Source organism: Branchiostoma floridae, chromosome 13 (assembly GCF_000003815.2).
Source record: "Branchiostoma floridae strain S238N-H82 chromosome 13, Bfl_VNyyK, whole genome shotgun sequence".
In the NCBI taxonomy this organism is placed as follows: Eukaryota; Metazoa; Chordata; class Leptocardii; order Amphioxiformes; family Branchiostomatidae; genus Branchiostoma; species Branchiostoma floridae.
The window spans coordinates 6,842,087-6,853,897 of NC_049991.1; the positions used below are offsets into that span (position 1 = coordinate 6,842,087).

At 38.6% G+C, this 11,811-nt stretch overlaps 1 protein-coding gene and 2 long non-coding RNA genes across 3 annotated transcripts; all 3 read left to right on the forward strand.

Annotated features, from left to right (window-relative positions):
- Positions 1-913: 913 nt before the first annotated feature.
- LOC118428703 lies at positions 914-3,866 on the forward strand. The gene is made up of 3 exons (XR_004832662.1): positions 914-1,036; positions 2,893-3,015; positions 3,747-3,866. It is a non-coding gene; the product is annotated as an uncharacterized LOC118428703 (long non-coding RNA).
- Positions 3,867-7,807: 3,941 nt separating this feature from the next.
- On the forward strand, positions 7,808-9,537 carry LOC118429402. Its single transcript, XM_035839884.1, has 4 exons — positions 7,808-7,948; positions 8,182-8,319; positions 8,635-8,760; positions 9,508-9,537. The coding sequence occupies exons 1-4, from the start codon at positions 7,865-7,867 to the stop codon at positions 9,535-9,537; spliced, it is 378 nt and encodes a 125-aa protein (XP_035695777.1). The 5' UTR covers positions 7,808-7,864.
- A 473-nt stretch (positions 9,538-10,010) lies between these two features.
- Positions 10,011-11,308, forward strand: LOC118428704. The gene is made up of 3 exons (XR_004832663.1): positions 10,011-10,048; positions 10,417-10,446; positions 11,036-11,308. It is a non-coding gene; the product is annotated as an uncharacterized LOC118428704 (long non-coding RNA).
- The last annotated feature ends 503 nt before the right edge of the window (positions 11,309-11,811 follow it).

Below are 11,811 nucleotides of genomic sequence, written 5' to 3' on the forward strand. Positions count from 1 at the left end.
CTAGTAACTGTGCAATCATAAGCAGTCCCAGATATCAACGAAATCAGTATATAAACGGGTTCCCCTTCCCTCAGTGTACTTACCGCGGCATGCAGCCCTCCCACTCTATAAGCTATTGTTTCAAACCTGTCCGGAATTTGATTTAGATACCGAAAATTTTACTATAACCAGTATTACAGGTTCCCGGTATTTGCGAGTATTGCCTATACTATAAACTGAGAAGAATTATAAATAGTAACTGGTACAAAATACGGTGAAATTCAGGAAAATTCTCAGAGCTCTCGTAAGTCGCTGCTGCTCGCCACCGCGCCTGCGCACAATTTAGACTGTTATACTGCGGGCAAATTACTAGGGTCGTGCGGCACAGCGACAGGGTGTTTGGTTGTTTGAGATCCTTGGTTTAAATCCGTTGATATGCCAACGACTTCGCATAACTCACATTTGTATCTATCTAATATAGATGTGAACGAATGTGCCACTGATAATGGTGGCTGTGAACAGAACTGCCATAACACAGTCGGGAGTTACTACTGTTCCTGTAATGATGGCTACACCCTGAATGTCGATGGGTCAAGGTGTTCCGGTAGGTTTTTTTGCTTCCTTTTTCTTAAATATAAGCTGTAACATGTTGTATAACTTGCAATTGAAAGCACAACAACAACCATGGCAGAAGGATGTTTTGTGTTGATAAGATAAGCGTTTCATACGTAAAACAACTTGTGTTATTTGGGAGAAAACCATGAAATTATCTTCTTTGCAAATGGACATCATATTTAGTCAACGAGAGACCTTGGAGGGAAATTATGGCCCCGTACGCGTGTAGTTGTTGCCAATCAAATGTGATAACAATAAATGGACAAAAATGTGGTTAATACAAACTGACATGACTTCTCCTTTTGTCTTTCGAAAATAGATGTGGACGAATGTGCTACTGATAATGGTGGCTGTGAACAGTATTGCCATAACACAGTCGGGAGTTACTACTGTTCCTGTGATGATGGCTATTACCTGATTGAGGAAGGGCATTCGTGTGACGGTAGGCTCCTTTTGTTTTACTTTTTTGTTGAATACAAGCTGCAATAACTTGAATAATTTGAAACTGCAACCACAATCATTGTTACCTTCGCCGAGAAGGTTATATTTTGGGTAGCGTTTGTTTGTATGTATGTATGTATGTATGTATGTATGTAGAAGACCAGCATAACTCAAGAACGCCTGAATGGATTGTTTTGATATTCGATATATGGGTAGGTATTGATGAGACCAAACGATTAGATTTGGGCCACCTAGTAGCCTGTTACGGTACTGCAGCAGAACTTTCGGGTTTGATATCTCGAGTTTTGAACATGCTGCGGCTATGATTTTTAAGTGGTAGACAGTTATTGATGCCGAGAGAAAGTGGTATAGGTTTGGGCCCCTAAGTGGCGTGTATTGGAACTGCAGGGCAGGTGTAGTGTCAGACTTTAAAACGAAATAACTCAAGAAGGGGGTAACGGATTGTTATGATTTTGGTATGCAGATAGCTTAAGTGATGCTTCAAATAATGACATATTATTTATGCAAATTGGTATCTAATTTGCATTATTAATTAGGAAATTTGGTAAACACGCTCAGTTCGATTATAGGACCATTGCAACATGTGAGATTTGTAACTGAGAAGGATAATTATATTGATTGATATGTATTATGCAAAATAAAGGCCTAATTTGAATAATTAATGAGAAAATGCTGTAATTTTATCGTCTTCAAAGACGAAAACTTCTTATTTAGCATTTGGAAGTATGTGCTTGTGAACTTTGTTGAACATTAATTATGCAAATAAAATCCTTATTTGCATAGATTATCGGAAAATGCGATAAAAGCCTTTTTTTCTCAACATAAATTGTGTTCGTCTGTTGTATGGAAGAGGAGATGATGAACCGATATGATTTAAGCAAATGAGAACCTTATGGGCGTAATTAATGACAAACAATTAATACAGCAGTTTTAAAGGTTGGGACCATTTGGCGAAGGTATGGGGTCGTGGAACTCTAGTTTTGTGTTGTGCTAAAATTTCATTTCATACGTGAGACACTTTGTGTTATTTTGGAGAAAAGCAGGATCTTTTTGAAATGGACATCTTATTCAATCAACGAAAAACCGAGAGGGAATTTATGGCCTTGTGTAGTTATTGCCAATCCAAAGTAACAATAAATTGACAATGACAATATTGTTGTTAATGCAAGCTGACATGACTCCTTTTTTTCACTTTCTAACACAGATGTGAACGTTTTCCTTTTTTCGTATACAAGCTGCTACAAATTGAATACCTTGCAATTGCAATAACAATAATTACAGAAGAATGATTTATGTTGTGGTGGGATAGGATAAAGATCATCAATGAAACGTGAAACAAGTTGTGTTATTTTGGAGAAAAGCATGGATTTTTTTTTTGTAAATGGAAATCTTATTCAATCTGCGATGAACCTGTAGGGCATTTATGACCATGTGTGTAGTTTTTGTCGCTCCAATGTAACAATAAAAAGACGAATAACGTTTTGTTTTGTTGAGACTTTGTTCCACACAGGCGTCTGCAAAAGTAGAAAAATTCAAGAAAAAGGTGACCACAACAACAACCACGTCGAAGCCCTATAGGCTTCCTTTGCTTTCCATATATTGTGTCCACACAGGCTTCTATAAATTTACAAAATGTACAGACAGAAGTGATTCTAAAAGAAAAGTTTGAAGAGAAGAATTAGGTTTGTTGTGCAATTTAGACTGTTATACTGCGGGCAAATTACTAGGGTCGTGTGGCGCAGCAGCAGGGTGTTTGGTTGTTTGACATCCTGGGTTTAAAATCTGTTGATCTACCGCCGACCTCGCATAACTCACATTTGTATCTGTCTAACATAGATGTGAACGAATGTGAGACTGATAATGGTGGCTGTGAACAGAACTGCCATAACACAGTCGGGAGTTACTACTGTTCCTGTGATGATGGCTACACTCTGAATGCCGATCGGCATTCGTGTGACGGTAGGCTTTTGTTTTGTTTTGCTGAGATTTCGTTCCGTACAGGCGTCTGCAAAAGTGAAAAAAAAATCAAGAAGAATGCGATCACAACAATAAACAATTCTTACTGATTCACTGAGTTCTTTTCAAAAACGTACAAATCAGTTCCTTATTTGCATGTTTGATATTTAGGTGTGTTCTACCAGAAGAGAGGAACTGGGGAGACGAAGGTTAAGGTCAATTTTTGCCCCGCTGACACGTGACGTGACCATAGCACATCAACAGAAATTCTGATTTTTGTATATTTCAACCTGGACGTGCTATGATCTTATAATTAATGCAAATAAACTCATATCTAATGAGAATATATATATATATATATATATATATATAATTTTGTTCTAACAGGTTCCAGCATTGATACGATATCTTAAAAATGGGTCAATCAGTTGGAAAGAGGGCAAATTCTAAATCTCTGCCAAGTACAGTAAATTTTCTGCCTGCCAGCTTTTAACAAAAGAGCGACAGGTATCCAGTTGTAAACTCGTAAATGAAAACTGCAAAATAATAGAGCAAGCTTTAACTAGTTTATAGGGGCAAAAAAATAACCCATACACACAATCTGGAAAATGAGTATTCTTGATAATGTTAGCATTGGCAACTGTAGTCACTTCGCAGTAGTTACGGACTGAATAAACGGCCACAATATGTTTATGATTATTTGAGAACGTTCGAGTTTGTATGTTTGTCTACAGATAACGGTGGATGCGATCCCAACCCGTGCGATGCCAATGCATACTGTTCAGACGTTCCAGCTCCAGGGACCGGTCAGGACTGTACGTGTAACTCTGGGTATGAGGGAGATGGATACACATGTACAGGTAATATAATTCTGTATCATGTGTTATTGTGTGAATACAGTCCGTTTGTATTTCGTTTAAGTCAAATCCGTATGACTTTGCCTCAGAACCAGCGTTAAAAAACTCATAACAGGAACTACCAATAATTTTTTTTACTATTTACTTTTGGAAAGACGAGGATAATATGGCTCTGCGCTCAAGTCTTGTAACTTATATTAACAATGCCACATACACGGTACAGACAGAGGGTAAAGGTAGTCTTTTACCTCTCCGACCGAAGCCAGGTACCCATTTTTACACCAGTGTGAAGTGAAAATGCCCATGGAAAGACTACAAGACTCCTGCTGGAATGGAACCAAAACCATGGCAAGAGGTCAAGAGGTTGGCCCAGACAAACCTTGCTCAACAGCGTTATGGACGGCCTGAAGTTGACTACAGGAATCAACAACGTGAGGATGCGTGAGGTTGAAGTAATGGCTCAGGACCGCCCAGAATGGCGCCGAATGTTTTTGTAGTTTAGGTAGCGAACTATTTTCTCGTGCCAACATAAATATGTTTGTTTTCAGATATCGATGGATGTGCTGGCGACCCGTGCGATGTCAATGCTGCCTGTGCAGACGTTCCAGCTCCTGGGACCGGTCAGGACTGTTCGTGTAACGTTGGGTATGAGGGAGATGGATACATATGTTCAGGTAAAGTACTTCTTTATTATGTATTTTGTGTGTGTGTGTGTGTGTGTGTGTGTGTGTGTTTGTTTGTACGTTTTTTTTTGTGTTTGTGTGTATATCTTTGTGTCTGTGTGTGAGTTTGTGCGTTTATGTGTGTGTGTTTGTATGTGAGTGGTTGTGGGTTATGTCTTTGTGAGTGTGTATGTTTTTGTGTATATCTCTGTGTGTGTGCATGCATGTTTGTGAATTTGTGTGTGTATGTATGTGTGTAGTGTTTGTGTGTATGTGAGTGTGTCTGTGTTTGTGTGTATGTCTTTTGTGTGTGTGTGTTTGTATGTGTTTGTAAGATTTAGTTGGCAACAGTTTCTTAACTCAAATTTTCCTTTTTTCTTGTTGCCATGGCAACCGTTAGTTCATAGGCAGTTTGACGAAAATCGCTAATTTTGGTTTTAATGATGTCTTTTCGTGTTTATTTGCCATATTACTGCTATTTTCTTACACAAACCAAATTTTATGTAATCTAGAATATCTTTGCTAATTAATCATGCATAAATTATGTTAATGTCGCTACGTCATGGGCTAAAAAACAAGATGGTGGACCGTATGACCAGATCAAGAATATATAACTTTTTATTCCTAATAAGTTATAACTACCTGGTATTTTTTTCGTTAAAGAAACGTTTAACTGAATGTTTTTAGTCTATTTCTGTCGTCTTTTGCGATTATTTGTTGCCAAAAATGTATTTTTGAAATTTCAAGGTGGTGGATAAAGATGGCTTAGGCAAACTAGTTCTTAGATATGCATGACGTCATTTTATGGCGTCATTTTGAAGTCGTAACAAACATCATTATTCTGTTATCTGCACTTGCTGTTACATTTTGTAGCATGCCTTGAAGTTTACAGGGAACATACCATTTTCACTGTTCCAACCAATACAGTCAGATTGATGAAGTCTTAACTACGTTATATTACTTCTTCCTTGCGTCACATTTTTAAAAAAGCGTCAGATATAGTGTCTTCATCAAAAGACCCCCCCCCCCCCCCGCCCAGGAATGAACGAAAAAGCCCGGTCTGAATAGGATTAAGGTTTGTTACGTTCACTGTTTAGAGACCATCGTCGCAATGGTAACAGCATTTCTATTACCTGTCTTGTTACCTTTGCCAAGAAAGTTATATTTTGGGTAGCGTTTGTGTGTGTGTGTGTAGAAGACCAAAATAACTAGAGAACGCCTGGATGGATTGTATTGATATTTAGTATGTGGGTAGGTCTTGATGACACCTGGAAACGATTAGATTTTGGGCCCCTAGCGGCCTGAAACGGTACTGCAGCGGAGTTTCCTGGTTGGATATCTCAAGTTCTGAACATGCTGTGGCTATATTTTTGAGTGGTAGACAGCTCTTGATGCCGAGAGTAAGTGGTGTAGGTTTGGGCCCATAGCGGCTTGTTTTGGAACTGCAGGGTAGGTTTAGTGTCAGAATTTAAAAGGGAATAACTCAAGAAGGGGTTAACAGATTGTTATCGTTTTTGGTATGTAGATAGCTTAAGTGATCATTTGGCGAAGGTATGGGGTCGTGGAATTCTAGTTTGTTTATGTGTGTATGTGTGTGTGTGTGTGTGTGCGTGAGTGTATTTGTATCTGTGTGTCTTTGTGTGTGTCTGTACGTTTGTGTATGTTTGTGCGTGTTTGTGTGTATGTCTTTGTGTACATATGTGTGTTTGTTTAATTACAAACATTATTAAGAGAAGTTATTGACGGATCGCCATAAAATTTAGTGTGCTGTTAACTGTTAGAGATATGAAGAAACAATTAGATTGTGACCCCAAAGTTTAGAAATAAGGCTGGTAACCGGATAATTGAAGTCATGTGGTCTGATAAATAAAAAGCGTATGCTTTAAGTTTTCAAGAATAATGTTACAATATTTTCTATTTTATATAGTTTAGGTTGCCAACTATTTTCTCATGCCAACATAAATATGTTTGTCTACAGATATCGATGGATGTGCTGGCGACCCGTGCGATGCCAATGCTGTCTGTGCAGACGTCCCAGCTCCTGGGACCGGTCAGGACTGTGCGTGTAACACTGGGTATGAGGGAGATGGATACACATGTTCAGGTAAAGTACTTCCTTATTATGTATCTTATTTTGTGTGTGTGTGTGTGTTTGTTTGTGTGTATGTGTGTGATGTATGTTTTTGTGTGTTTGTGGGTATGTATTTGTGTGTGTGTGTGTGAGTGTGTGCGTACGTGTTAGTAAATTTGTGTATGTGTGTCTGTGTGTTTGTATGTGAGTAGTTGTGTGTACTAGTATGTCTTTGTGAGTGTGTATGCTTTGGCGACGCCTGATGGGCGATCCTAATAGTATAGTGTGCGACCGTTTGCAAAGAATTCCAAAAACTGTACAGGAATGTCAGGAATGCCAAAGTCCGCGCGTGCGTAGTTGTATCATGCCGGACTGACCCATTACCTCAACGGGTAAGCTTTCCAGTCGCAGGGCATATGCCGTGTGCACAGCAGTGTTTTCCGTATTCGCGCATGGCGATTTTTGACTGATCGCCGTGCAAAATTGAGAAAAGCCTAGGTCTTCAGACGTACCAGAATTGTTGTATGTAGTAAGGTGGCCATGGAAATGTAAACATTTGAAACAGGGGATAAAAGATTGTTGGAATATACCGGTTACAGTGGAGACGGAGTCACCTGTACTGGTATGAATAAAAAAACTTCGTTAAACATGGATAAAAATCATATTGTTACAGTAATTGTATTACTTCCTTTAAGTGCCATTTTAAAACACAATGTCTCACTGGAGTTAAGGGTTGGGTATCTTAGTCATAGTCGAACCAATCTCTGACACAAAGGAAAGTCTGCGTTTTGGTCTGTGCTGTCGGACATGTATAGTTATAATTTTAGCTAATCCGATCGTGGTCAATCTGTCGGAAATTTTGATCACCAGAGTTTTTTTTTAATGTTTGACGCTATTAAACTTTCTTATGTACGGATGTGAAACCATGTATACAAATATATATCATCATCCAATTGATATACAATGTAGTATGTGATGAATTCTATCTTAGAGTTGGACAATTCACGACTAACATAACCATATGATAGTGTATTATGATAGAACTACACTATCTAAGTTGTTTTAGCACCGTCGGGAATTTCTTGCCTGTTTCTGTTGAGTTGCCAAAACCCTAAGTACGAATAAACATGAAAATAAGGATTTGTTTTGCATTAGTCGTGACTTCTTTAATTCAGTATGTCAACATCTACCAACTTCAAATTCTGCAGATACCGATGGTTGCAGTCCCGATCCGTGCGTTTCAATAGCTACTTGTACCGACAATGTGGCTCCCGCGACTGGTGCAGTCTGCACTTGTCCGGCAGGGTATCACGGTGATGGAAAAGTTGATGGGACCGGATGTACAGGTAGTTTTGGGTTTGACGATGCTACTAAATAAATGTACCAAATATTGTGGAACCTTTTTTTATTGAGTAAACAGTACAATGACAGGGAAAATGTGCAATCAAAATGTGGCACTGCACATAAGTTTTGCAAACTTGTTAAATAAGCGCCCATTGTTGTTTTTAAGTACCTTTGAGCTGGATCGTGGTGTAGTGTGGTTAAAACGTTAATGTTAACTGCAATTGTATCTTTACAGACATCAGCGGTTGCGATCCGAATCCGTGTCATATCCTCGCTACCTGTGAAGACGTTCCTGCCCCAGGGACCGGTGCAGTTTGTAACTGCGCGTCTGGATATGAGGGCGATGGAACAATGGGTGGAACCGGGTGTACAGGTAAATACTAACCTTACCTTCATCAAGACTATTATGTTCTTCTCTCATGTGAAGGAGAAGTTTTGTAGTAAGTATACTCCTATCTTTGCAATGGTTACGTTGCACATTTAGACATTGCGACTCCAAAATTGTATATTCTTCTTCCTATAACTTTGGTTGCGTCAGCAATGTATACACAGGCACATATTGTTATTCTTTGTGATGTTGCTATCAATAAATTTGGTAACGTCAATGTTTGCAGTATTTGAAAATGATTTTTCTAGTTGATGTAGCGATTTGATTTCACCGTGCCCTTGTCTTATGCTGTTTCTACAGAAATTGATGGATGCGATCCCGACCCGTGCGATGTCAATGCACAGTGTACAGATATTCCAGCTCCTGGGACCGGTGCCGACTGCACGTGTAACAATGGATATTCGGGAGATGGAGTCACATGTGCAGGTAATTATCATATTTCAGCCATACAACTGGTATGGGAAAATAGGTTATATTTGGAATGTGTTTTCTTCTTCTACTCTCAAGCAAATGTCGGCCTTTCTAGTAAAATTAACAAGTGACCGTAGGTAACATAGTCTGTGACGTCGATCTGTTATATGTTGGTTGTTTTGTCTTCTTTGGTGTGTGACGTTGTGCTTATATCCTATAATGATTCTTTTCATGATGTTAGATATATCGTTTTATGCTTAATCCACACTGTAAATGAGTTCGGACAAGAGGCTTATATATGAAGACAGCATTATCATAATAAAAGTACCAACCATGTTCCTTTAAAACGTAAATGGCCATTGGCCCACAGCTACATAAAATTACCATAAATATTACCATTACCATAAATATTCAAAGTAGATCGAAGTTATCAAACATATCATGACCAGCTGGTCGCAGCTGTTGACAACATGAACAGCTGGTCACAGCTTTTGACATATTTCGAGCAAGGTGAACAACTGTCAACTTGTGTGTATGGTAAAATCATAATCCAACATATTTCGAGAAAGGTGAACAACTGTCAAAGCGGCCCTGGACCAAAACACCGAAAGACGAACAAATTGTTGGGGTGATATTTTTATACATCCATAATAAAACCAGCAGCCATAACCCAATCTCTCTGGGCATGTGACTTCTCGCACGTGTGACATAAGTCTCGTATGGTTATTCAGCTCTGGTCACCTGTATTGCTTTGCTCTGCAGATGCCGATGAATGAACAAGACAATATCTGACCAGGATTTTCAACCATCTACCTCAAGGCTTCTCGCATCTCTGAACCAATCTCCCTGGACACGTGACTCGCACGTGTGAAAAATGACTTATATGTCAAAGCATTGATTTTATCTACATGTGTTAATAAATTTTTGAAGCAATGCTAATGCGTTGCATTTGGAGATACACCCCAAACACACATGGTTCGACAATGATCATTACAACGTATAAATTGTAAAAGTGATTCATAAATAGCCATGAATGTGACAGTTTATTGCGACTGAAGAATGGGTTCATCGATGGTATAGGTGTTGGTAGAATAGTCAGATACCGTAAAATTGTCTTTTATGTCTAAACTGTCATGCATGCATTGTTGTTGTGGGTTGTAGTCTTTTGTAGATTAACTACTAAAGAATCAACCTTAGGATAAATGTTGGCATGGATCTAAACCGCACTTGACTTCCATAAATTAATCAATCCCTTTTTTTTTAGTTTCTACAGTAGAGACAACCACAGTGCAGACAACAGCTGGTAAGTATACTTACGATGATGTCATGTTTCTTATGATGTAAAATGAAGGTACATTACACAGTAGATCGCTTTCGGCTACTGTAGCTAGTCTACAATTAAAATATCTCCAAAATAACGGGCCTGGAGGATGTAGCTTAACACCAAGTATAATGCTTGGTGATGAAATAAATAGATAAGTCTTACGAATGATATTAGGGCTTATAATAAATCCATATCTTCTTCAAAACAATTGTAGTTTGAGAGTTTTACCATGCATGCTGTTTGGTTAAAGTAATATTTAATTGTATATCTACAACCATTCCACTATTTATCACCTTTCTGTTCATAAAAGCTTGTCCTAAAAGTCCTTTTTTGTTTTTGTTTCTTAGAATGTCCTCCAACATCGTCTCTACCTACGGGTAAGCCACATTCTTTGTACCAAAATGCTAGTGGAGGTGAAAAATCTTGCAGACATTTTCTTACAAATACATCAATTTGGACTGGGCCGGATATGATGATGTGTTGCGAGTATATGGCAAAGTAGACTTTGGAATTTCCCTGCAAATGCTAATTAGCAGTTGATAGGCCACTTGTCTTTGATAAAAGTCGCGTTCAATTATCCAAAAGTGTCACACTAAATTTACCAGCTAATGTTTTGCCTGCATTCGCGAAAGATTATGTACAAGCTACAAGAAAAATAAAATGATTTCATTTTTAGGTAGTAGAAGCTAAAAAAGAAGGACCCATCAAGTCATCTTGAATATAGCTGATGCACGAGTATAGAACTTTAAAGGCATACAAAGAATGGTAACCTTAGTTAGATTTGTAACAGCTAGAGCAATTGGTCCATTCTTACCGTGGCTATGACTTTAGGCTCATTCCAAACAAAGAAACCATAGATGTGCATTGATTTGAGGTTGACAACGTAAATGCAGGTGACAGTTTATTCGTTAATAAACCTGCTACCCATTTACCTGAAATTATTGAATAATATGTTCTATTCTTTAGAATTCAGTTATGAAGCCGCGAGAGGCGCGTACACCGATTTGGCTGGTACCCTTGGCCCTGTCGTGAGTGAGGAGGTTGGGATGACTACCTTCCTCAACGATCTGAGTGCCTACACAGTATATGACGGCGTTCCACTCGCTGACCTGCCCGACACGTCAAACATCATCATCCAACCAGAGCGCTGGGCTCTAACCTACACAGACCCGGCGAGACCAGGCGTCACCACAGCACTGTTCCTGCCTGAAACCACCAACTTTGACCCTAAGGTTGGGTTACCAGGTGTGTTGGTCAGTAACTGTAATGAATATTAACAATGTAATACATATTTACCGACGGTAACAATTAGCAATCTGTTAACGTTATTTTGAGAGAAAAATCCCAGATAGCTCATGAAAGAAACATCTTTTGGAAAGCTACAATTGTTAGTGAGTTTTTACTTCAATCATATGAAATAGGACGTAAATATGATTGGCGGTAAGATATAATACAAATGTGCAGAGCATATTGAAAGTTGAATATAGATATTGCTTATATCTATTGTACTTCCTTTACATTTTATGTTAGCTTGACTAAAATCGCACTCCAAGCGATCAGCTCTCGAGGAGTGGGTCATTAACACCAGTCAGCGAGAAATTGTGTATAAACACTACATTTTATGTTTGTATCATGCATATATTGATATCATAATTTATCCAATATATGCGTAAATATCAATCATGCAAAGTTACCTATACCTTTATGCTTTGTTATTTCTTTGACCGTGTCAAACCATCAGA

What these genes read in the sequence shown, in the direction of transcription:
- LOC118429402 (XM_035839884.1), top strand. Translation starts at nt 7,865, where the DNA reads ATGTGGCTCCCGCGACTGGTGCAGTCTGCACTTGTCCGGCAGGGTATC. An exon ending in TGATGGGACCGGATGTACAG is followed by an intron (nt 7,949 to 8,181) that starts GTAGTTTTGGGT and finishes GTATCTTTACAG; the next exon opens with ACATCAGCGGTTGCGATCCG. An exon ending in AGATGGAGTCACATGTGCAG is followed by an intron (nt 8,761 to 9,507) that starts GTAATTATCATA and finishes TTTGCTCTGCAG; the next exon opens with ATGCCGATGAATGAACAAGA.